The following is a 23,590-nucleotide window of genomic DNA, read 5'->3' as shown; positions in this document are numbered from 1 at the left end:
AGCCATTCGATGTGATGGTGGTCTCTTGGAATAATTTCTGTCTTATCAGACGCTCCATGCAACAAAATGTTAAGTTCAAGTGGAAGCTGTATGGCGACACTCATGTGCAGCTGTCAAACATTCTCCCCCAGCACTCCCCTCCTCTCCCCCTGCCTCTAATTTCACCCCCTGCTTCGTCCTGTCCATCATCCCTTCGCTCCCTCCCTCTCCTTGCCTGTTCTTCGTCCCTCTTACCCAGAATGCAACGCCGCTTGAGCAGGCTCAGCTGAGCTATAAAAAGGCGTAGAATGGGGGAGGGAGGGCTGCCGTGCAGCAGGAACTGTGCAGAGAAGCACACGGGGATCCAGGGACAGCAGCCCCTTGCACTGGGATCTAGAGCCACAGCGCGAAAGAGAGGTCAGTACAGAGGACAAAGGCTTAATAGAGGAAGAGCAAGCCAGGAATGGCTGGAACTAAAAGGTCTGACTTTGCGAGAGGGAGTGACGAATGGAGAGATGTCAGAGAGGAAGAGGGCAGACAGGCAGAGTGGGCAGGGCCGTCTAATGGGATGGAGAGTGAGAATAGCAGGGAGAGGCTGTAATGGCAAACTGTCCTCTGGTTTCTTGAGACACTGGTTTGTCACAATTTAAAATGGTTGACAGTGTCAAGAGCAGGCATGTCTGCATAGTGCACAGGCATGAAGGTCTTGTGTGTCACTCACAGTGCTGGCACTCAATGGATTACATAATTATTATAATGAAGATATGTGTCACTGATTCTTTTTTTTTTTTTTTTTTTGCACTGACTTTCCATTGCAGATTATTTGCCTCCACTTAATGTAACATGTCAACATCCTCCAAAACCTGCAGCCATTAAAGTGCATTTTCATACAATCCTCTGGAGCCATTTCACTCCACTGCCATGCCTCCAGCCCCACTAATGGTCATTAACAGGGGCTGAGTGATATTGATTGCTGTGCGTACACGGGGCACATTAAAGTGACCACAGCTTGCCATTTGGAAAACAAACACTTCCACAACAACAGCATTTCTCATGCTCCATCCTTTCACAAACAACATGGAATATCTCCCACTGCACTGACGTCAAAGGGTCCCCTGTTCTCCCCTTAAAGAGACAGTTCGCTCAATTAAACTTCAGGGTGCCTTAGTAACCAGCTGGTATATAGGCAGAATGTGCTAATAGATTGTAGGCTCAGTGCTTTGTTTTTACTCCAGGGGCAGTCAGTCAAAGCTTCGTCTCCGTGTGCTTTTTGAGAATGGTTGACACGACAGCTGCAGTGTGACTGAGTCTTTTTTTAGCAGGGCTGCATGTTAAAAAACAGGAATAAGACATGTGGGTGGCACAGCCAAGATGGAGGGGTGGGATTTGTGGTGAGTCCAGGAGTTCTATATTTCAATTCGAGGACTGAATTAAGAACTCCATAAATCACATATTTCAATATATTATCTCTGATATATAAAGGTCACTCCAGTATTGCTTTTTCTTTTACATTTGACATTTTTTTTTGTACTGTACTGCATTATTTCTTAGTACTGAATTCATCCAAGAGCTATTTAATGTATTTTGCACTACACTGGAACCAGAACACATCCGACATGCCAAAGAAGTATGGGACCCAGAAGAAGGAACCATAATAGGCCAGAGAGGGATTCCCAAACCGGCTCTGTGCTGACTCAGATGCCAGCATCCAAGTGACATTTGCAGAGACCACAGGGTTAATGGGTGCTGACATATAACTGGACACCGGAGAAGCTGCACCACTAGTACTGAGGTGTAGCTCCAGTGAGAATCAGAGAACAAGCTGGTATCATGTGCAGCTTTGGTCTATATTCTGCAAAAATGCACATTGTAACACCTGTTAGTTAGTCACTTCCATACATGTAATATACGTTAATGTATAGCCTTTTTTTTCTCTGTTGCAACTATAGTGAAACAACTCATATCAACTTTCTAACACTCTACATTCCTCAAAGCTTAGTTATCAATCTGGCACTATACTGAGAGATTTGTTTGGATAACAAGCATGTGGCAGTGAGCAAACAGTCACATTGTCACCCGGTCACATTAAAGCTTTGTTAAAACTCTTCTAATGTCAGAGCCCCATTTGTAGCTTTTATAAAGTAGGGCTAAGAAGACCAAGAAAATATAGCCTTCACAGAATTATACAATATGATCTGTTACCCTGGTGACTCTGCCAGGACACTTAAATCTAACTGTGAGTCCCCAGGTAACCTAAGAAACCAGCCTTTTACCTCCTGACACAAATCATGTTTCACATAGCAGGTTACTTAATGACCGTAGCTAAAACACCAAAGTGAAATAAGAAACCTAGTAACGGGCACAATGGCCATAAGTGGAGTGTACATAATGGTAAGGTGACCATAGATACTGATGGTAAATACTCCATATAGGGGACATTCTGACTTCTCCATGCATCAGTGGTCAGCAGCTGTAAAACGGATATCAGTTTTATCTGAAAAACACTTAAAATGACGGCCTCTAAGTAGTTCATTACCAACCAGAGGAACACGACAGAGGCAAGCTGTGACTTGGAGATATGTACTGTATTTACACCGATGTTTCGCCCAACCTGCTTCCTCATTCCTATGCCTTCTGTCTCCATGTCGACTAAAGCAGAAGTCTAAACAGGAAGCATTGTGGTTGTTGTCTTGTTTAGATATATTTAGTAATATGAATACGAAACTACTTCTTGAGATGGTCAATCAAATACTCAGATATTAGAACTACTATGAAGTAACTCTGAATATGCAGCTTTAAATAAATTGCTCCAACTCGAGGCTTCTCCTGTCTCCTCTAATGCTGGTTGGCTGAATCTCCAGGAATTCGTTGGTTCTTTTGGTCTTTAAAAATAGATCTGAAATAGCTTTAAGGCCATAGAAGAACAAAACAGTGCTGCTATTTAAGGATTTGATGCATGCTGTCCACAAGTCTGCTTAATACTGTTGTACTCATTATAACTTAATTAGAGCTCCTATGTATAATCTCAATAAATACAAGTATTAAATACCGACTTCATTATACACAAAAATAAATATATACACATACATATGGTACATTTTAGCCAGCATTTAACAATATTAACTTTATTTTTCTTTTAAAAAAAGATGTGTTAAATGCAACAGTATTGATTCCCTGAGTAGATAATGCAGTTATGTAACAGTTACAGGAAATGCTTATGGGAAATCACTGTATGGAACTGATTTTACTGTTTCCACAATAAATGGAACAAGTTGGCCCATCCAGATATAATGTCTGATGAACTACCAAATTATAAAAACATATTCAAGAAAATTACCTTGTCTTTTCTGACTGCAACATTAATTCCAGACTTAAAATGCCTTTTCTAGACACTCATTGTCCAGTTTTTATTTTAAAATGTGTGACTCGCTTCCTGCTGTTTATTTTGGTAATTTATGTGCTTTTCTATGTCTCTTTATGTGTTACAGTTGAAGGAAAACACTCAACAGACGCAACACAATGGCAGGTAATGAATATGTGTGTTTAAATGAGATTATAAATGCTTTTCAGTTAAAAGATTAAAGTGGTGAACATGTACATTTGTGGTTTTATTATTTATCCAATGGGATTAAAGTAAAGCAGAGGCAGGCTTTTGTGTTTTTGTTGACTCTGCTGCCCTCTTTTGGTAGGAGTTTGAGAATACAGAATTCCATTTAAGATAGGTATGATATTCCATTATTGTTGAGAATAAACTGTTATGTTATATTTAATTAACAACATAAATTAGGTTATATATGAGATATTTATTTTTAAAAATATATATTATTAATCATGCTTTAATAATATAGTTGAGAGAAAGTCCAGCATTCTGATTTTCTTTTTATTTTTTACTCATTAGTTAGATTGATTACTCAGATTTTTCCTGTAGCTCACTGTGAGCACCTGTCTGCATGACATTATTAGGTGACAACAGTTGCCACGACAACACCGTTTGAGTAATACACCAATGCAAGCACAGTTAAAACAGCTTGTTGGACCAGGTGACTCTGTATCCTGCAACTAAAAATGGAAAATCCATGTGCTGACGTTTCCTCTGTGTTGTTCCTCCACATCTGAGTCTCAAGTTGGTTTGTTAAGAAATCAGTTAATTGTGAATTGAAGTTCTTCTGTGTAGGAAAACCTTTCCACAGCATTGATTTATAACTTGTTTTGCTTACGCTCTTTTCAGAGAAAATTAAAGACGCCAAGATCATCTTTGTTGTGGGTGAGTACAAAGTTTTTTTGGCAGACACATTTAACTACAAACATCTTTCATGCTACAATCATGCTTTCTGTGCATTTTTAGGTGGACCTGGCTCTGGAAAGGGCACCCAGTGTGAGAAGATAGTCACAAAGTATGGCTACACCCATCTATCATCTGGGGATCTGCTCCGTGCTGAGGTGGCTTCTGGCTCTGAGAGGGGCAAGACGCTCCAGGCCATCATGCAGAAGGGAGAACTTGTCCCCCTGGTAGGACAGTAACCTTTAATGACATCCAATCATTCTCAAGAAAATATAATTTCTCTCTTATCTCAGCAAGGATCACTGTCTTTTCCTACTTGTCCAAGATTAAACAAATGTGTGCACAGATAAATAATGTAAAATAAACCAATAAATAATGCATTTTTTCTGTCAGAAGTGCCATATCATGGTGAAGGTTGATCATAATGTTTGGGGGATGCTTTCAGGACACAGTCTTAGACATGATTAAGGACGCCATGATTGCCAAGGCTGATGTCTCCAAGGGCTTCCTTATTGATGGCTACCCCCGTGAGGTGAAGCAGGGAGAGGAGTTTGAGAAGAAGGTAGGAGCTGAGCGTGAGATGTGGGATTATAATTCATCCCTGCAGCATTAAAAAAAAGAAAAGAAAAAAGCTTTTAATTAGCAAACTCCTCTCTTTGATCGCAGATCGGCAAACCCTGCCTGCTGCTGTACGTCGATGCGAAAGCAGAGACCATGGTCAAGAGGCTGTTGAAACGCGGCGAGACCAGCGGCCGTTCTGATGATAATGAGGAGACCATCAAGAAGCGCCTGGACTTGTATTACAAAGCAACCGAGCCAGTCATCGCCTTTTATGAGGGCCGTGGCATTGTCAGGAAGGTGAGTGTGACTGCTGTGATAGGAAGACACTAAATCTGAACCAGCAGTAACAGCTAACATGTGTCCTTTCTCATGGTTTCATCTCCTCTTGTGTAGGTCGACTCTGAGCTGCCAGTGGATGACGTCTTCGCCCAAGTCTCTAAGGCTATTGATGCACTGTAGTAAAACAACATAACTAGATGAGTCATGTCTGGTTGTTGTTTTATTTTTAAATTTTCCTAATGTCAGTTTTTAATAAGGACTAAACAATACATTTCAAACTTATGAGAATTGGAAGGCCATTAAGGATCAAAAATGCCTTATATTGAATCTGAAAGAAAGTTTTAAAGTCAAACAAAAATCTACTTAAAGCAAAATCTGTATCTTTTTTTTCCTTTTGAGAAAAAAATATATACATGTTATTTATAATATATAAGTCTCACTTCGATTCTGTGCTAAACATGTATGTGGATGTATCTGCAAGTCATAGGACGAATGCACACTTTACACAATTTTTGCCCTCTCTTTTTAATGCCATTTAGAGTCCAGAGTTCACGATTCCTTTATCTTTGTGCCATTGAACAACAGCAGAGGTCACCCACTATGGACAAATTGGTGAAACTCTGCATACATGTATGTTCACAGAACTTTTTAAAATGACTTCATTTCTATTAATTCATTTACTACTATATTTTAAGCACAGAAATGTTCTATTTTTTTCATCATGATGTACACATGTAACATGGGTGTCTATAAGGTGGTATATGTAAAAACAAAAAGAAAATTAAAGTAGCCTATAATGAAAAACGAATGACATCTGATGTTAGTTTATGACTGTTTGAATCTTGCAATCTAATCTTAATGCTCTTTAATAGTACGCAGACTGACATTGTGATTAATCCTGGATAAACACATTACACACACATAAAAAAGGGCACTTTGACAGCTCTGCCAAATTGAAAAAGGAAACACTTTTGTATTCAGAAATCACAGTGAAGGTGCAGGAGCATGTAGACACAACAGGATGCAGGACACGGTGCAGCAGCCACAGCTCACCACTGTTATTACAAATTTCCTTTGAGGCCTTGATGATCAACTGGTCTTCCTTTACCTCTCACCTTCCTCTCTCTCTAACGCACACACAACTATTTCCAGCTGGACAAGCAAACATTGCAGCAGGTATCCGGACTAGTCTCTGAGGGGAGCTGTGCTCATGACTGTGCGCTGTAGGGATGAGGAAGAGGAAAACGGCTTCTGAAGGTGGACAGGATGCATCCATCGGAAAGTCAATCAGTTGAAGGCGTCTGTAGGCACTTTCATAAAACCATCGAGGATGCTGCTTGAATGCTTGGAATGCTGGTCTTACTCAATAAAGTTAGAAAACAAAGGGGATGATCGGAGGCTGCAGTGGAATTCATCACGTACGACAAGGAAAGAAAGAAGGAAAAGAACCCACGTCTGTGAATGTAGGAGAGAGAAGGCGCTATAAGGACCATGTGTAGCTTTATCTACAGTCCTGCAGTTCAGGAATCTAAACTCAAGCTTTGCAATGGTGAAAAAAGTCTGAGGGAAACTTCATGACCTACCAAGTAGAGAACATTTCAGCACTGAGCCACAATCTGTGGAAGTTTAACATATCTGATTGCAGAGCCCCTCTGTGGTCGCTTTAAAAACACTCAGAAGCAGTACAGAGGCAACGCAAAGGCCCCACAATAGAAAACTAGCATGATATATTAATTGAAGATATATTCATTTTTTCGTTTCCCAAATACAGTAAATGATGAATGCATCATGCTTCAGTTGAAGGCTCAGTAGGCCAATTGATAGCTGAGTGTTCAGACTCACGTGGAAAAAGCTCGGAGCGTGAAGCATTTATTGATTCATCGCATGCAGATAGTTGCCAGCAAAATAATTTGTTTTCCCACCTACCAGCAGAACTAATGGTTAATTCCATGAACGGATCTGGTAATTGGATTTTCCGTTCTGAAACGGGTATTGAAAAAAAAAAAATCGAGTGGTTATTTGATTTTCGTTTTAAAATACAAAAATTAAAATACAAGGCGTTTTTCCTTTTCATGATCAAAAAGGGATATACGATTTTTTTTTTTTAAAAATGCTTTGATTTTCGTTTTATATTTAGAATAACAAGAAAGTAAAATCAGTAAGAGACACAAACGAAAAAAGGTCCGTTTTTTCATTTTCTGAGACCGGAAGTGGTCATCAGCAAGTGTGGAGCCAAACAGAGTGCGGTGCATTGACTGGATATAATTTTTTTTTCGTTATTTTTCATGGTCAAAATGAGAGATCAGGTGGCCGATCTTAGAATAAATCAATATTGATTTTTTTTTATAGAGCGTTAAAGTTTTGCGAAGCCAGGGGGCGGGACTACTTGATTGACAGTCTGGTCTGGAATGATTGACAGGTCCTATGGAGGAGGCAGCAGAGACTCTGCTCTCCTCGTTTGGATTAATTTCTGATATGATAACTGTTGGTTTATTTATCAGTGAAGCAGCAGAACATTTTCCACAGACAGTTTTCCTGCCCGTTGGCTTGTTTTAACCAGTTTTCTACCTTCGGCTGATTCTTCCAGCAGACACTGAAAGGACTCTAATAGTTCGGTAAGTAAATGTTTATTTTCGTATCGGTGCCGCTTTTAATGCACTTTATATGCAGCTTTAGTGTCAGATGTAATGTGTGCCATGCACTCCAGATGTTGGTGGAGTTTGTTTCAGTGTGTGTTGACCAGAGAAGAGAGTTAGCATAGTAAATATTAGCTTTAATGTTAGCGATGCTAACCGAGCTAGCTGCTCAGTGGTAGCCTGATTAAAGCTAACGTAGCATCAAGCTAATGTGTTGAGTTTCATGTAAACAGCTGAAGTGTGTTGTGTTCCTGTAATGTGGTTCATTAAGTTCATAAAACTGTGGCTGGTTGACATTAATGTAACGTTCAGGAAACTTAAATGTGATTAAAACAGTAACGTTAATGTTCTAGTTGTCAGTAATCAGCTTTAATTTGACACTAAAACAGACTCTGATAGTTTTAAATGACATCAGTTTCATCAATTTGTTGAAAATTGTCTCATTTGTTGTTGTGATGTTGCTGCTGATGCATGAAAAGCAGATGATCCATGTTGAAGATACGTTTAGTTCTAGTATCAGAAGTACAAGAAGGAAAATGGAAGTTTAGTTCTGCTTCATCAAAGATTTCAGGATTAAAATAACTAAATGAGTCTTTATGCCTCAAACTTTATTTTTACAATAAATAATGAAATAATCACAGATAATAAAAATATAAATAGCAGAGAAAACCTGAGAGAATAATTTCCTGAAAAGTCTGTGAAGGAAAAGCAGCTTTTTATCCTGAAAGATCAGAATCAGCTCCAACATCTGCATCTGACAGCATCAAGTCAACCAGAAAGAAAAGAAAAAAGAAAATGACTTCTTTCTGATCACATCTGTTCGGCTGCTCACAGGCTGCTGCTGCTCACATTCTTCACATTTATAGTCCACTTTTAAAAGTTCAGCAGACAGGTCTCTGCTTTGGAGTGTGACGATGTCGTCGGTGATGTGGAGAGTGAAGTTTCCGTTTCACCCACAGCGTGTTTTAGGGCAGCCGGGTCGGACTTGATGTTTGAAATACTGACCGACAGCTCAGATTTAACTGTCTGTAGTTCCGTTTTGATGGGTGTTAAACTTTCATTCAAAGCCGCCAGGAGCTGGGTCTTTAAAATAACCACCGTCTCATTACAGAGTGAAAGTAGCAGTTCCTCCTGAAGGTCAGAGATTGCAGCATCTGAGGGCCTCTTCAAAAGAAGACGTAGTTGATGAAGGCGTTCTGGAGCAGGACCAGAAAGACCATGACCAAGCAGCCTTGAGATCTTAGGCAGCGTCTCCCTCAGGTGGGTGTCAACGGTGTTCACGGTCAGGTCTGTGGTAATCCTGTCAAAAAACAAAACAGAAAAAAATCTAGATTATAAATCAACATGTAACCAAAGCACTCTGTGTATAACGCCATAGTATAGGATGTAGTGCAGAAAATGTCAAAGTATAGTATGCTTTACTCAAGAATAACATAGTATGGCCTGTAGTTCATAGTATAGCATGTCGGCAAAAAAACCCAACTGATTATTATGTGGTTCAAAAAGTGCAAAATGATAGGATGTTGCCTAAAATTGTCATGTATGATATGTGGTTCAAAAAATGTCATAGTGCAGTATATTATCAAAATAGTATGTTATTCAAGAAAACATCAGAGTATATGTTGTCTAAAAAATGCCATAGAATAATATTTCATTGCACAAGTAAAAGTATAGTAATTTTTAAAACTGTTCAAATTCTTATATGTTGCTAAAAAACAAAAAAAACCCGTCATAGTAATATCTCAATTTAAAAAGCCTATAGTGTAGCGTGTCGCCCAACAAATGTCATAGTATAGCATGCCGTCCAAAAAATGTCATAGTATTGCATGTCTCTCTAAAAACATCATTGTATAGCGTGTCGCTCTAAAATCATCATAGTATAGCATGTGGCTCTAAAAACATCATAGTATAGCGTGTCGCTCTAAAAACGTCATAGTATAGCGTGTCGCTCTAAAAACATAGTATAGCATGTCGCTCTAAAAACATCATAGTATAGCGTGTTGCTCTAAAAACATCATAGTATAGCGTGTCGCTCTAAAATCATCATAGTATAGCATGTCGCTCTAAAATCATCATAGTATAGCATGTCGCTCTAAAAACATTATAGTATAGCATGTCGCTCTAAAAACGTCATAGTATAGCGTGCCGTCCAAAAAACGTCATAGTTTAGCATGTCGCCCAAAAAACGTCATAGTATAGCATGTGGCTCAAAAAACGTCATAGTTTAGTAGCATGTCGCCCAAAAAACATCATCTATAGCCTTTGGTTCAAAAAATGTCATAGTATAGCATGTTGCTCTAAAACCGTTGTAGTATAGCCTTTGGTCCACAAAACGTTGTTTTGTCCTGGCTGTCTGAAGTAGGTGAGGAGCAACACAAAAACAGTCCAAACGCTGGTTTCCAGAGGGTTAGACGAGTATTTATTTGAAAGAGTAAGTTTACAACAACACAACAGGTGAGGGGGTTAAAAGGAAATGGGTGTTAGTAAAATAAAAATAAATAAACAGAACTAAAAGTGAACTTCATGTTGACATTGATGGACATTCCAACCAGGAACAAAGTAAAAGATAATCAATACAAAAAAACCCTCTTCCTGTTCACCTCTTAATACCCAAAAACACACTGCAGTCGCACCCAAAACTAAAACTACCAATTGATTCCCTGTTTTCCTTTCTGAACAATTCAAAGGTCCCTCTCTATCTCCCCACACTTCCACCAACCACTGGAACACATCTCCAAAGTTCTGCCGGGCCAGCTCAGCTTCCCCTCAGGAGAAGTACCACCACCTGCCAGATGAAGGAGCCTTTTGAGAGGCAGCTGGCATCGTGATTGGACTGTACTTTGGTCTGTTCCAATCCAGCTTCAGCTCCAGAGACGGCAGGCGGGACAAGTCAACGGAGGCCGGGTGGACGAAGGCATGCAGCTGAGTACAATCCAGAAAACAACAGAGGAGGAGTGCAGCGGCCCAGAGCCAGAACAAACAGAGTAGCATCATATGTCTCTTAGAAAACATCATAGTAAAGCCTTTGGTATGAAAAAACACCATCATATACATCGTATATTGTACAAATAACAAGTCAAAGGAAAGAGACATACATTGTAGAATTGTAGTAATTGTGGGCCGACTGATTTACTGATTAAAAGTATTTTATTTTTTACTGATTTACGGTAATAATTAAATTTAAAAATGGCGCTACTTTGGCTCTGAACCTTTATCTACCTGTGGTCACTCTGTCTTCTGGAGTGATTTGATTGGTTATACGTCACGAGTAAAACTCCTTTAACTTAACATCTGTAAACAAAACAAAAACGTATCAACAAACTTTTCTGTTAGAGTTTGTGTTCTTCTAAGTTCTTCTAATAAATACTTTCATTAACTGCAAATGAATATCTACTCCAAATGTCTCTCTAATAATCATTATCAGCCTTAAAAACCCACAAAACGCCCCTCTATACTCCACCACACTTAGTACAGTCCGGTTCCCCCTTCTATAAATCTGCTTGGAATCTTCCACTTCCTGTTTGTCAAAGTGGCCTTCTACCTGGACAGGTTTTGTTGGAGCTCATGCAACAAACATTTTGGGTAACTGCACTTTAATATGGATGGATGACACTGAATTAGAGTCTGTTTTAATGACACTGAGTTAAGATGTGTAGCTCTGTCATTAAATAGGAAATTATTTCTCAGAATTCACAGAGAAAAGTCTGAAATGTTTGCTAGGTTAGCGTCCCACATGTTCTTTGGCTCAGCTAAAGCTAACTCTCTCCAACTTCTGGATCTCTTGAGTTGCTTGTTAAAATATCTTGCTGTAGGTGCTGAAGCTCAGAAAGTCTGAGGTGTTTGTTCAAAATTGGCTCATTCTCAAGTCTTATCTGAACTGTCCTCTTTTGTTTGAACTTTCCCTAAACTTAGGAGTTAATGACAGAGCAGCACATCCAGACTCAGTCTCATTTATGTAGAGATTAAACTTCAGTGTCATTCATTGATGTTAAAGTGCAGTTTTTCAAATGTTTGTTGCACATGCTCCCGACCAAACCAGTCCAAGTGGAAGACGATGTGAAGAGAAAGCTCCAGAGGATGAATATCACACATTTACGTTGGAAATAAATGTCCTTTAATTAGACATTGTCATGCAAAAGATGGATTTCCCTTTAATGGGGTTCAAATCTTTGAGTGTTTTGTTGATGTTGGATTCTAGATGTTTTTTGACACTCGGCCCCAAAGATTAAAACCTTTTACGACTCAAAAGCTACAACAATTCACACATTATCAGCTATCTTTCTGACTAAACTAAGATAAAAAGTGAAAAACTGCCTGATTCCTGCATCATGAATGTAAATCTTTTTCGTTTTTATGACAGTAAACTGAATATATTTGGGTTTGACATTTTATAAACCAAAACAAGAAATGAATTAGTGGAGAAAACAATCAACAGATTAATGGACAAAGAAAATTTGTTTTCCAACATATATGCCTGAATTACTCCATTACAAGATACATACAATTTTAATTCAATTTTATTTATACAACGCCAATTACAGGTCAAATTGTCTCAAGACGCTTTATTTTTATATTCTTTTGTCATATATAAAATATGACAAAGTAAGAAATTTAAACCTCTTGACCAATCCAAGTTATTATTTGATTTTTAAGAGACTAATTGACAATTAAAATAACTTTCTCCACTAAAACTAATAAACATGAGGTCAAATAGAAGGAAGAGTTTTAAATCCCACGACAGCAAGAATAAAGTTTGTCAACAAAATCTAAATCTGCTGGTGGATTCCATTAAAGTCCTAATAAATGATAATAAAGTGTGATACTAAAGATTCGTGGTGCTAAAAATCTCCAAGTAAAGATATCAAGTTGAAGATCTGGATGGAGGTTGATAAAAGTTGACCTCCCTTCATTTCTCTGGAACAGACTCCATGGATTTTATGAATGGTGGTTAAAGACCTGCTCTTCTAGTGGTCTTCCAGTCGCTGTAAAAAGTCAGTCCATCCTGGCCGACTCCAACATCTCTTCATGACAACTTGTTCTACCTCCGACCTCGTGGAAACTCCAGAAACTCGGGAAAACCCGTCGAGACTCGAAGAACTCGTGGAGACTCAAAAAATTCGTCGGGCGGGGGAAGGTGTGGTGGGTGGTGGGGGGAGGTGGGGGAGTAGAGGGGGGAGGCCGCCACCCACCTACCCGCCTACTCTCCGCCCTGACTCCACCCAGACTCCACCCAGGCTCCGCCTTGGCTCCACCCATGTGGTCACTTGGAAACTACGATGACAAAGGGACGACGAAATCATTTTATTTTCATCTGATCTGTAGCTCAGTGAGTTAAGGATTTGCCTGTAGAGCTGCAGGTCGCTGGTTCAAGACCAGACAGTTCTTAAATTTTCTCCAAATTCTGACTAAGACAAAGAAAGAAAATTGCCGGTGGTGGGTCTTGAACCTGCGACCCTCCAGTTGGGAGTCTGTCTTCTTATCCCCTGAGCTACTTGCTCAGATACTAAATTTACTTTTTTTTGCGCATTTATCTTCTATTTTTTGTCGTTTTCGAGTTTTTTTTTTAACTTGTGTCACGACTTGACCGTTTTTCTCAGGAGGTTGGACTTCAGCCTTTGTGCTGGAGGGTTGAACCCTCATTTCCAAGACTTTCCAAGCCTCCAGACCTCCCGAGTCCTCAGGACCTGAGCTTTCACACAGTCTGAGGACTGAAATTTTCTAAGTCCCACAGTAGATCTCTGTTAGTTTGAACCTTCAGACAGTCCAAGGACTGAAATCCTCTAAGTTCCTGAGTAGTTCTCTGTTAGTTTGAACCTTTAGACAGTCTGAGGACTGAAATCTTAAAAGTTTCTCAGTACTTCTCTGTTCGTTTGAACTTTCTGGTCAACAGAAGCCTTAAAACTTGTGACCATGGGTCTTGATTTCACATTTAGACCATCAATCTGAGTTCTTCTCAGACCTTCACCTGTGGGTTTTTTAGAAATCCTGAACAAACTTTGATTCTCTTCACTGAACAGTAAAGTTTGTGGAGATCAGAAGGCAACAGTTTGCTCAATGCCTTCAGCTACTAGTAGACTTTATCTGGAAAGCAGTTTTCTTAAATGAGTTCTTAGTAAATCTGTCCACAATCAAACCAAGAACATAGAAAGAGGAAATGTTTGAAGAAACAACTCGATGTTTTCATTTCAGACTAGAAAACGCTTTAATCCCTTTATCTGTTTTTGCTCATTTTGATCCTTTTATTGTCTCTTCTGCTTAATTTGATCTTCTAAAGTTTAACTGGTGTCTTTTCAAATTTTTTGTCTCTAGTTTGATTCTTCTAAAATGTTTAGTTTTGCTCTTTTCTCACCTTTTATTCTTTTCTAATGTCTGATTTGATTTAGAAATGTTTTGTCTTTTTAATGTTTAATTGTTGTTTCAAATGTTTTATCGGCTAGTTTGAAATTTTTTTTTCTTTCCCAATATTTAATTTTTCGATTAAATCTTTGTTAAATGTTTTACCACCTTTTAATGTTTAATTTTCTTTTTAAATGATTCATTGTATTTTCTGTTTAATTCCTATTTGAAGTTTTATTGTCTTTAAGATTTAATTTTCTAATTAAACATTGAATTTTTTAATTAAATGTTTTGTCTTTTTAAAGGTTTAATAATCTAATTTAATGTTTTGTATTTTTTAAAATGTTTAATATTACTCTTGTTTAAAAAGTTTTTTTTTTAATGTTTAATTTACTAAAATATTTTCTCTGTAATTTTTAATGATGTTATTTTAAAAATTTTGTTTAATTTCATACATGTTTTGTATCGTGTTTAATTATCTAATTCAATATTTTGTCAGTTGAATATCATTTAATTGTATTTAATGTTTCATTTTATTAAACTGACAAAATATTGAATTAGATAATTAAACACAATACAAAACATGTAAGTATGAAATTAAACAAAGTTTTTAAAATAACATTATTAAAAATTACAGAGAAAACATTTAAAAAATACTTTTTGAAAAAAATTTTTTTTAACGTTTTATTGTATTAATTTTTTCCCCCTTTGATTTAATTGCTTTTTGTTATGTAGTTTATTTCTTTAATCTTCTTTTTCTGTCAAGATTTTAACCCCAACCTTACAAATGAAATAAACCCTTAAATCACAATGAAAATACTTCTGTTGTCACAATCATGAGTTAGTCAATTATTCAGTTTATCAATTCAACTTTATTTGTTTAGCACCTTTTACACAGATGACAAAACTAAACAAGCAAAGAGAAAAAAACTACGCTAAAACTAGGATTAAAACTCAAAAACACTAATAAAAAAATAAATAAATAAATAAATTTAACATGGTAATAGATTATGTTGTGTCCAGGGGATGGAGGGAGTTTATTGAAGTCTTCTTGGGCTCACATGGGAAATCATTTAAAATATAAACTGGATATTCAGTCTAAGGAAACTGGAAACTGCAGAGTGACAGAAGAACCAACAGTATCTCCTGTTTTCTCCTTTAATGAGTCGACTCTTCTTGTGCTTTCAGACCAAAGAACTACAGACTCTTCACAACCTGCTCAAACTCTTGGTACATGACCTCACCACACGGGTCAAGAAGGTTTCCGTCTCATTTCTACTCTGAAGCTCATCTTCTCCTGCTCAAACTGCTGACAAATGTTTCTGTTGCTCTAAAGTCTGGTCTCCAGAACTTCCTAAAAACTCTCAGTCTCTTCTGCTGCAGGTTGCTTTGTAGAACTGTTGCAGAAAACCTCACTAAACCACATGGAGGGGCCTCAAGATAGTCGTCCAAATGAAACCGTACAAAAACCAAACTAGTACAACCCAAACGCTAAAGTCTCCTGCAGCCTACCAGAGAAGCTCTGAGAACAGAGAATCAGGACAGGAACTCTTACCTTCTGGACAACCAACGCTGGTTCTCAAACAAGAATACAGAATGTGTCTGACCAAAAACCTCTACAGACTCACTACAGCCAAGACAAAGACACAACTCAGCTGCATCAAACCCACTAATCACTGCACACATTAGCACCAGGTGCTAACTGTGCCTAAACAACCACATTTACCAAGACAACTATCCGGTACAAAGCCCTAAAATACACCAAGAAACACATTAAAGACAATTTTACTGCTGGAAGCTGCAAGCCAATGCCTAAACAACAAACTAAAGCAATGGAGCCAAACCCGATTCAGTGGTGAAGAGAAGCAGAGGAAATGTTTGTCTGCAGCTCAATAAAGCAGGAAGACACTGAGCTGCTCAGGTGTTCCTGATAACACCAAGCAGCCACCTGGACAGCCAATAGGAACACAGCTTACTGGAAGTCCAGAGGGCTGGGTTAGTGAAGGAAATTTAGTTTAAAGTTGAAGCAGAAAGTTAACAAAGAAAGTTGAAAACCACCTTCTGATACCTAAAATCTCTGAGTTTTCACACAAAGAACGCCTGAACATGTCAAACTGGTTTCATAGTAGAACCATCATTGTAAAAACATCATAGTGTGGTGTGTTGCTCAAAAAACATTAGGACCCGGCTGTCTAGGGTCGCCGAGGAGCAACACAAAAACAGGACAAACGCTGGTTTCCAGGGGGTTAGGAGGCTATTTATTTGAAAGAGTAAGTTTACAACACAACATGTGAGCAGAAAAATCCCAAAGTCTGTCTTTAGTTCAGCTGAAAATATTAGTTTTTCTCTTTTTTATTGACCAAATTTTTCAGGAAGTAGATGAAGAATAATTAAAGTTCTCATGTAGAAGTTCAACTTATTTTGGATCCTTGGAGAGTTTAATCTTAGAGTTTGTAAAGCTGTTGAGTTTTTAGAGTCACATGGATTGTTTTGACATTTAATAACCGAGTCCTGAAATAAAATTACAGTTGTGGATTTCTGTCATTTTGTCTGGACTAAACAAATAACAGCAGCATAAATCTCAAACGTCATTATGAGGAGTCTGGATTGAGGTTTCTCACTTGATAATGATCAAAACATGAAATTTAGGTTGGTTTAAAGGAATATTCCACCTTAAATCTTTGAATGTTGACCTAAAAGGTTGGTTTCAGGAAGTATTCCACCTACAAGGTCCTTAAACATCCACCTTAAAGGAAAATTCCACCAAAAATCCTTGGACATGCACTTAAAATGTTGGTTTAACTGAGTATTCCATCTAAAATCCTCAAAGAGACCTGAGGGGCTGGTTAAAAGGAATATTCCACCTAAAACCTCAAATATAGACCCGAAAGGGTGATTTGGAAAAAAACCTTCATTGTAGACCAAAAAAGTTAGTATGGAGGAATATTCCACCTGAAATGTAGACCTGAGAAGTTGGTTTGGAAGAATATACCATCCTAAACATCCTTACATGTAGACTAAAAGACAGTTTGGAAGAAAATTCCACCTAAAACCCTCCAATGGAGACCTAAAAGGTGAGTTTAATGGTATATTCCACCCAAAATTCACTATTGTAGACCTTGGAGGTTGGTCTGATGGTATATTCCACCCAACATCCTTGAACATAAACTTAAAAAGTTCATTCAAAGGAATATTCCACCCAAAATCGTTCGATGTAGACCAAAAAATCTTGGTGTAAAGGAGTATTCCACCTTAAAGGATGGTCTGGAGTAATATTCTACTCTAAAATCTTCCAATGTAGACCTAAAAGGTTTATCTGATGGTATATTCTACCCAACATCCTGGAACATTTACCTAAAAGGTTGGTGTAATGGTATATTCCCAGAAGAACCCTTGAACAACAGGCTTAATGGTATATTCCACCCAAAATACTTGTACATATACCAAGCAGTCAGTGTAAAGGAAATGTAGACCTAAATGGACTGTTTAAAGGAATATTTAAAGGATTATTTTCATTATTTAATAATCTGTTATCAGTCAGAACCCTGGCAAACTTATTTTCATCATTTTTTTTTTAGTGGAAGTCACAAATAAAGGAGCTCTTGGTTTTTCCTGGTGTTACTGAGTCAAAAGCTGCTGTTTCAACACAGACACGTTCACACGCATCCATAAACCTCTCAGCACTCAAACATCCACAGACAGGAGGCCGGCTGGACCGAGGCTCGGCAGCATCCTCAGACCCACGAGTCGGGGAGTCGCTGAACTTGTTGGTCCGGTTTGAAGGCCTCCATGTGGTCCAGTAGAAGTCCACGTAGTCGGTGTTGGCTTTGAACCGCAGCGACTGGCCTCCATCAGGTGGACCGGCTCGTCCTCATAGGGCTCCTCCTGTAGCCTTGAGGGGACCACAGGAACATTCAGTAGCTGTTGGAGTTCTTCCTGTCAGGCTCGTGGTAGAACGGCTCTGAAGAATCTTGTACTTGTCTTATCTGGAACAATCTAACAGCCTAAACTGTTAACAGCCGTGTAAAGAAGCAAACACACAGGCATAGATTAGGACTCAAACTAGATTTATTTTAGAAAACAAATCAGCTTAGAGGCATTTGTTCATACATGTGGCTGAATAGGAGGCCGTCCAATCAGATTTGAGGTCTTCACTCTGTAGGTTGTTTGTTGGGTGAGACTCTTGGACCTCCATCAGCTGATGTGGATGTTTGATGGTCTTCCTCTCTAGTGCCAGATGATTCATCCATGAATTCAGCAGCTACAGACTGAAATGAAGCTCATGCTGCCGTGATTGAATTCCTGTTCCAGATCAAATGTTCAGAGCTCACCTTGAATGCAGCCGTCTGCTGTCTGATAGTTTTTCTCATTGTAGTCTTCAATGAAGTCTTTTTCCTCATGTCAGGATGTGGTGAGACTCTTTCTCAGTCTCTGCAGACGTCCCTCATTGTGCATCTCCAGAGAAGAAACAGAAAAACTGATCACTGCTTCAGCATCAAATGCTCTCCAGCATTGAGAGTGTTTTAGGAATTCATTCATTGTGTTGTGAACTTTGAAGGAGCAGAAACTTTACAGCTGCCAAAGATATGAGCTCCAATTCTGGATGTTTTAGGAAATGAAGTTCATCAAATGAACACTTGATTTTTGCTGATAACTCATTAAATTACTGAAGAAATCTAACATAAAAACCTGTAAACTCTCAGACAGCTTTTGTTAAAGTTTGTCTATAATTCTATCATCATGTTCTGGAACCAGGACTCTGCAGAAGTTCCTTCAATCAGATACTTGTGTGTTTCCATTTAAGGCCTCAGGTTTGAATGTACAGCAGAGGATTAGAAAGGAGTGATTTTAATATTTAAATCAGTCCAGTAAATGTTTGGAGTGAAAATGATTAAAATTTTGATTTAGATAGATTTGTGTCATAATATTGTAGAGTCTCACTTAAATATATTCAAATGAGTTCAGTGTATTTACATTTTATAGAATAGTTTATTTCTTAATCTCAATACTGTAGGGTCTGACCGTAAATATTATAATAATGATGTAAATTTAAATAATATTTTAGTGCAGAGTCATAAACTTTAATCAGCTAAACTTACATAATAAATATCACTGCACAATCTTAACCTGAACATTCATATTATTGAGGTAAATTTACATAAATCACGATATTCTAGAGTTTTAACTGGAATATGTTTAACACGAATCTTTTTGTATTGTGCTGATAAACAACAATAACCTGACTTTCAGATAATATTTATTGTCTGTGATTGTGAGACTAAATTCCTCCACATTCTGGAACTTTCCGTGCAGCAGCTGTAGGAATAAATAAAAATAAAATCTGTTCATTTCCACATTATGCACATTTACTTATTCTTAATATCTCAGACTGAATGGTAGCTGGCAGTAAAAACAAACTCATCTGCTGGACTGCATTTCCCAGAATGGAAACATGGACAGAATTTAACACTCATGTATCCATGGAACGCTAAAGTTTCTGCTTCTTACCAAAGTTCACAACACAAGTAAAGATTTTAATGTAAAACTTCAGGGATGACTGCTGCCCATAAGTATTCTGATCAATACTTCATGATCAATACTTCATGATCAATATCAGGACAGATGTTACAACTCCAGCTGTTACATTAGACTGCAGTTATTCACAGAGAAATTAAAACATCACATTCCTCATAAAAACTAGATGGGACTTTGATTAAATAAAGTGTTGGTGAATAAACAGTGTAAAAAGTGCAAAGCAGCTCCATTAAATCAGGAGATGTGAGACTTCCACAGCATGGATCACCATCTGCTGTGTTGATTCATAGCTGAATGTCAGAATGAACTGAGCTAGAAAAGCTGCTTTGAGCTGCAACAATACGGTCTGACAATCCAACACCATCACAGTTTTCATCTGGTTGTTTTGCTTCAACATGCTGTGAAGTTCAGTTTTTACCTAAATCAATACAGAGATTCTATTTCCAACCAAGACTGGAATAAAAATTAGAATGTTATGAGGTTATTAATGCAACTAAATCCTTTCAGATGGAAGGATTTACTTCTAAGTTCTACTTCAAGTTTCAGTTGGAGCACATTGCATTCACAAAGAAAAACAGTGAAACCTTCATAGCAACATTTAATAAACCTAAAGCTTCCCTGTTGGCTCATTGGTAGAGTTTGTTACTGAGCATCTGAACCTTAAATCCAGTGAGACGACCATCTTCAGTCGAGGCCAGTCAGAGAACTTCAAGACCTTCCATCAGCTGGACCAGATGTGGCATCATCTCCCTCTGAACATCTGGATGACAGGAGAAAAGACAGAAATCAAACACAGATCACAGAAATACAATTTATTCACTTTCATCATTTTATAAAAGTAGCATGAACTTTATTAAAACTTGACATCAGTAATGAAAGTAAATGTTTTTATCTTGTGTTGAAGCTAAATTTAAAGTCAATTTTAATGACAGTTTATCCTGAGATGAGTGAGAATGGAGCTTTTCTTTCCTTTTTAGAATATTCCCTCAAAATATTCTGTTTATTATTGGCTTTAGAAGCATTTTTCTTTACTTATTTACTTTTAGATACCTCAGACTGATGCACTTTGCTGGTTTGCAGATAATTTCATGTACAATAACATATTTTGCTAAAACAAGAACTGCAAACCTTCTCAACCATCTCTCAGGCTGCAAAATTCCAACTGCGACTAAGAATTATCTGATGTACTTATGATTATAATCTTTACTGAACCAGTCCTGGAATTGATAAAAATCTGCATATGGATATGATTTTCTCTGATGGGACCACTATGGAAGCCGTAGTAACAATTAACTATCCTTTGAAGGGAAAGATTGGGTCTTTATTCAGGTGGATAAAAAAAATGCTCTCCCTTTAAAAAAAAAAAAAAAAAAAAAACTGCATACAACAAAGTAAATCTCTTCTGCACTGCACACATACTACACTTTTGTATAACTCTGGATGTCAGAGTAAAGGCAGACAGATCCACCGATCAGCCACAACATTCTGACCACTGACAGCTGAAGAGAACAACATCCATCATCTTGTTCTAATGCAACGTTCTGCTGGGAAACCTTGACGTTCATGTGGATGTTTGACATGTACCACCACCTAAACACTGCAGGACAAACAAGCCCCTAGTCTCCATGGCAACAGCAGTCCTTGATGCCAGCTGCCACCCTCAGCAGGACAAATTAAACTGCTCAGGAGTGGTCTGAGGAACACGACAGAGCTAAGCTGTTCACCTGGGTTCCACACTCCCCACATCCAGATCTGATTGAGCATCAGTGGGATGGTCCAGGATCAGCCTGGTCTAGGTAGGACCCACCCTGCAACCCACAGGATCCACAGGATCCACAGGACATCCCCAGAGGTTCTGATGAACCACTGGGTCAGAGGAGTTTTAGCAGCATAAAGGGACCAACACAGTATTAGTCGGGTGGTCAGAATGTTATACTGTTATACTGTCATGCTGATTATATGATCAGTAAATGTTACCATCAATTATAACGTCCACATTGATCAGGAAAAAAAAACAACTATCAGTTCATTCAGAAACTGTGGGGATAAACCTAAAAACACAGACCTCAACAGCAGTTTGTTTCAAAGCAGAACACCAGCTGGTTTTCACTAAAGAAGCTTTCAGAGCAACAATTAAATGACAGTTTTATTCTTATTAAGTTCAGAGTCAGAATCAGCCAAAAAATGGATACACACACATCAGGAAAAGAAAAACCTTGAAAATATTTCATTTGTATAAGTACTTCTATACATATAGATTCCTCTTTCTAAGTTTGATCAAATCCCGATAACTCTGTGTCCTGTTGTACGATGTTTTCCCAACAGATGGCTTTACCCTCATGAATGGAGCATCAACAAGTGACGTGTACAACACAACAGAAATGTCTGGAAGCCAGTGGCCACCACTTTGAGCACCTCTTGTAATTGTAGAGGCCAAAGATAACTTTTATTAATCTCGTGATGTCTGAATAAATTTGGTATTGAAATATTTATGCAAGTTTTTCTTTTCCTGATGTGTGTAAACATTATTTTGGCTGACTCTGTATAATGGGTTTCTGACAGGTCACCAGGCAACATCTTTTTATAATAATGACAAACATACCTGCATTCTACAGGAGTGATTTTCCTCATGTGCAGGTAAAGATGTGTGAGGAGCTTAGAGATGACAGGAGCAGGAGTCTTCCTCACTAATTCAGCTTCAACCTAGAAACAGAAAGACCACAAACAAACACACTGATTTAACCTCACAGCTTCAAAACATCTGTTTAGGAAGTGTTGTGTTTCTAAATTCTGCTGAAAGCATTGACAGACATTCTCTTACAAGGTTGTGTAAAAAGCAGCCTGTCCTCTGAGCTACTGAGAAATCTTCCTGAACAAAGTTTCTACATGTAAATCGGCTCTACAAAAACTAAAGCCTCAGTCAGAGATAGCAGGTATCGCAAATTATAAACAACTTTCTTTGTTAACTCAGACTTTCTGCTTCAACCTCACATAAAAAGGAGAGTTTAACTCGTCAGGTGACTGAAAATGAACGGCTTGTGCAGTTCTAGATCCAAAAGTAGGATGTTTTAACTCATGTTTTACTACAAATACATGCAATAATAAATAAATACAATGGCTGGTTGTTAGTTTATTCACTATTAATGTCATTTTATATACTGGATTGAACTTGAGCAGTGGAAGAGAGAAGGAATTTAATGAAATTATGGAGAGTCAGAGAGGTAATGTTGCACAATGTTAAGCGTGGTTTAATTCAAACCAGCTAAATGTTAAACTTCAGTGCAGCTGAACGGGTTTCAGTTAACCTTAAAGTAAAATAACTTTTTTAAAAGCTAAAATACACAGCAGAGAAATACAGGTTGAGAAGTTCATGCTAATAATGACGGACAGCGGTGGCAGCAACTAACAGGTGTTCAGCGGTAAGTTAGCCACCTGTGCTAATTAGCCCGCTAGCAACTTAGCCACTTAGCTAGCTAACGCGTCCGGACCAACTGTTCAAACACGACAAAACACAACTCTTCACAAGTCGCTGACTTAACGTACAACAAAACAACGCTGATGGTTAGAAGTACTTATCTTCTTACCGTGTTTTACTCCAAAAACAAGATCAACAGCAGCCAGAGACGCTACCAGACGTGCCGACCATAGATAAACAGACTAGATACGCTAGCGCGCTGCCTTCTATATTATCTATGGTCTGACCAATCACTGCTCTCTGGCTCCGCCCTCTGAGAATCTTCTTGTCGTTAGTGATGGCTGATCGAGGCTTTGTTGAAGCTTCGACACTTCATTCAAAACATGGTTCATTACTCGAGGCCTCAATGACACACGAGTGCTCGAGTAGGACATCTAGTGGTCAATAATATGAAGTGCAATCAAGACGTGGTCGTTGGTTCATGGATTGTTTTGGATTTGATTCGCCATGCACACATTCCTGTTTGACTACACTAGATGATTGTATGGGTTGTAGTGGACACAAAAA

At 38.2% G+C, this 23,590-nt stretch overlaps 1 protein-coding gene and 1 long non-coding RNA gene across 7 annotated transcripts; one reads left to right on the top strand and one right to left on the bottom strand.

Annotated features, from left to right (window-relative positions):
• The first annotated feature begins 261 nt into the window (after nucleotides 1-261).
• Nucleotides 262-5,909, top strand: ak1 (adenylate kinase 1). The gene is made up of 7 exons (XM_023283789.3): nucleotides 262-396; nucleotides 3,468-3,505; nucleotides 4,208-4,243; nucleotides 4,325-4,488; nucleotides 4,707-4,823; nucleotides 4,928-5,119; nucleotides 5,216-5,909. Exons 2-7 carry the CDS (start codon nucleotides 3,499-3,501, stop codon nucleotides 5,279-5,281), a joined length of 582 nt encoding a protein of 193 aa, XP_023139557.1. The 5' UTR covers nucleotides 262-396; nucleotides 3,468-3,498; the 3' UTR covers nucleotides 5,282-5,909.
• Nucleotides 5,910-16,308: 10,399 nt separating this feature from the next.
• LOC129350907 (uncharacterized) lies at nucleotides 16,309-22,312 on the bottom strand. 6 transcript variants are annotated; one of them, XR_008604491.1, is made up of 4 exons: nucleotides 22,211-22,312; nucleotides 20,268-20,368; nucleotides 18,184-18,528; nucleotides 16,309-18,082 (listed from the first exon to the last, which is right to left on the bottom strand). It is a non-coding gene; the product is annotated as an uncharacterized LOC129350907 (long non-coding RNA). The 6 variants fall into 6 exon arrangements; XR_008604486.1 differs by having other exon boundaries at nucleotides 18,184-18,341; nucleotides 18,405-21,474; nucleotides 22,211-22,286; XR_008604488.1 differs by having other exon boundaries at nucleotides 18,184-20,368.
• Between the last annotated feature and the right edge of the window lie 1,278 nt (nucleotides 22,313-23,590).

Source organism: Amphiprion ocellaris, chromosome 17 (assembly GCF_022539595.1).
Source record: "Amphiprion ocellaris isolate individual 3 ecotype Okinawa chromosome 17, ASM2253959v1, whole genome shotgun sequence".
In the NCBI taxonomy this organism is placed as follows: domain Eukaryota; kingdom Metazoa; phylum Chordata; class Actinopteri; family Pomacentridae; genus Amphiprion; species Amphiprion ocellaris.
The sequence above is the reverse complement of the archived record's forward strand: the minus strand, read 5'-3'. Positions and strand labels throughout refer to the sequence as shown.

Excerpts from the sequence above, each read along its gene's own strand:
- ak1 (XM_023283789.3), top strand. Across the intron at positions 4,244-4,324 it reads CAAGATCATCTTTGTTGTGG|GTGGACCTGGCTCTGGAAAG; the intron begins GTGAGTACAAAG and ends GTGCATTTTTAG. Across the intron at positions 5,120-5,215 it reads GCCGTGGCATTGTCAGGAAG|GTCGACTCTGAGCTGCCAGT; the intron begins GTGAGTGTGACT and ends CCTCTTGTGTAG.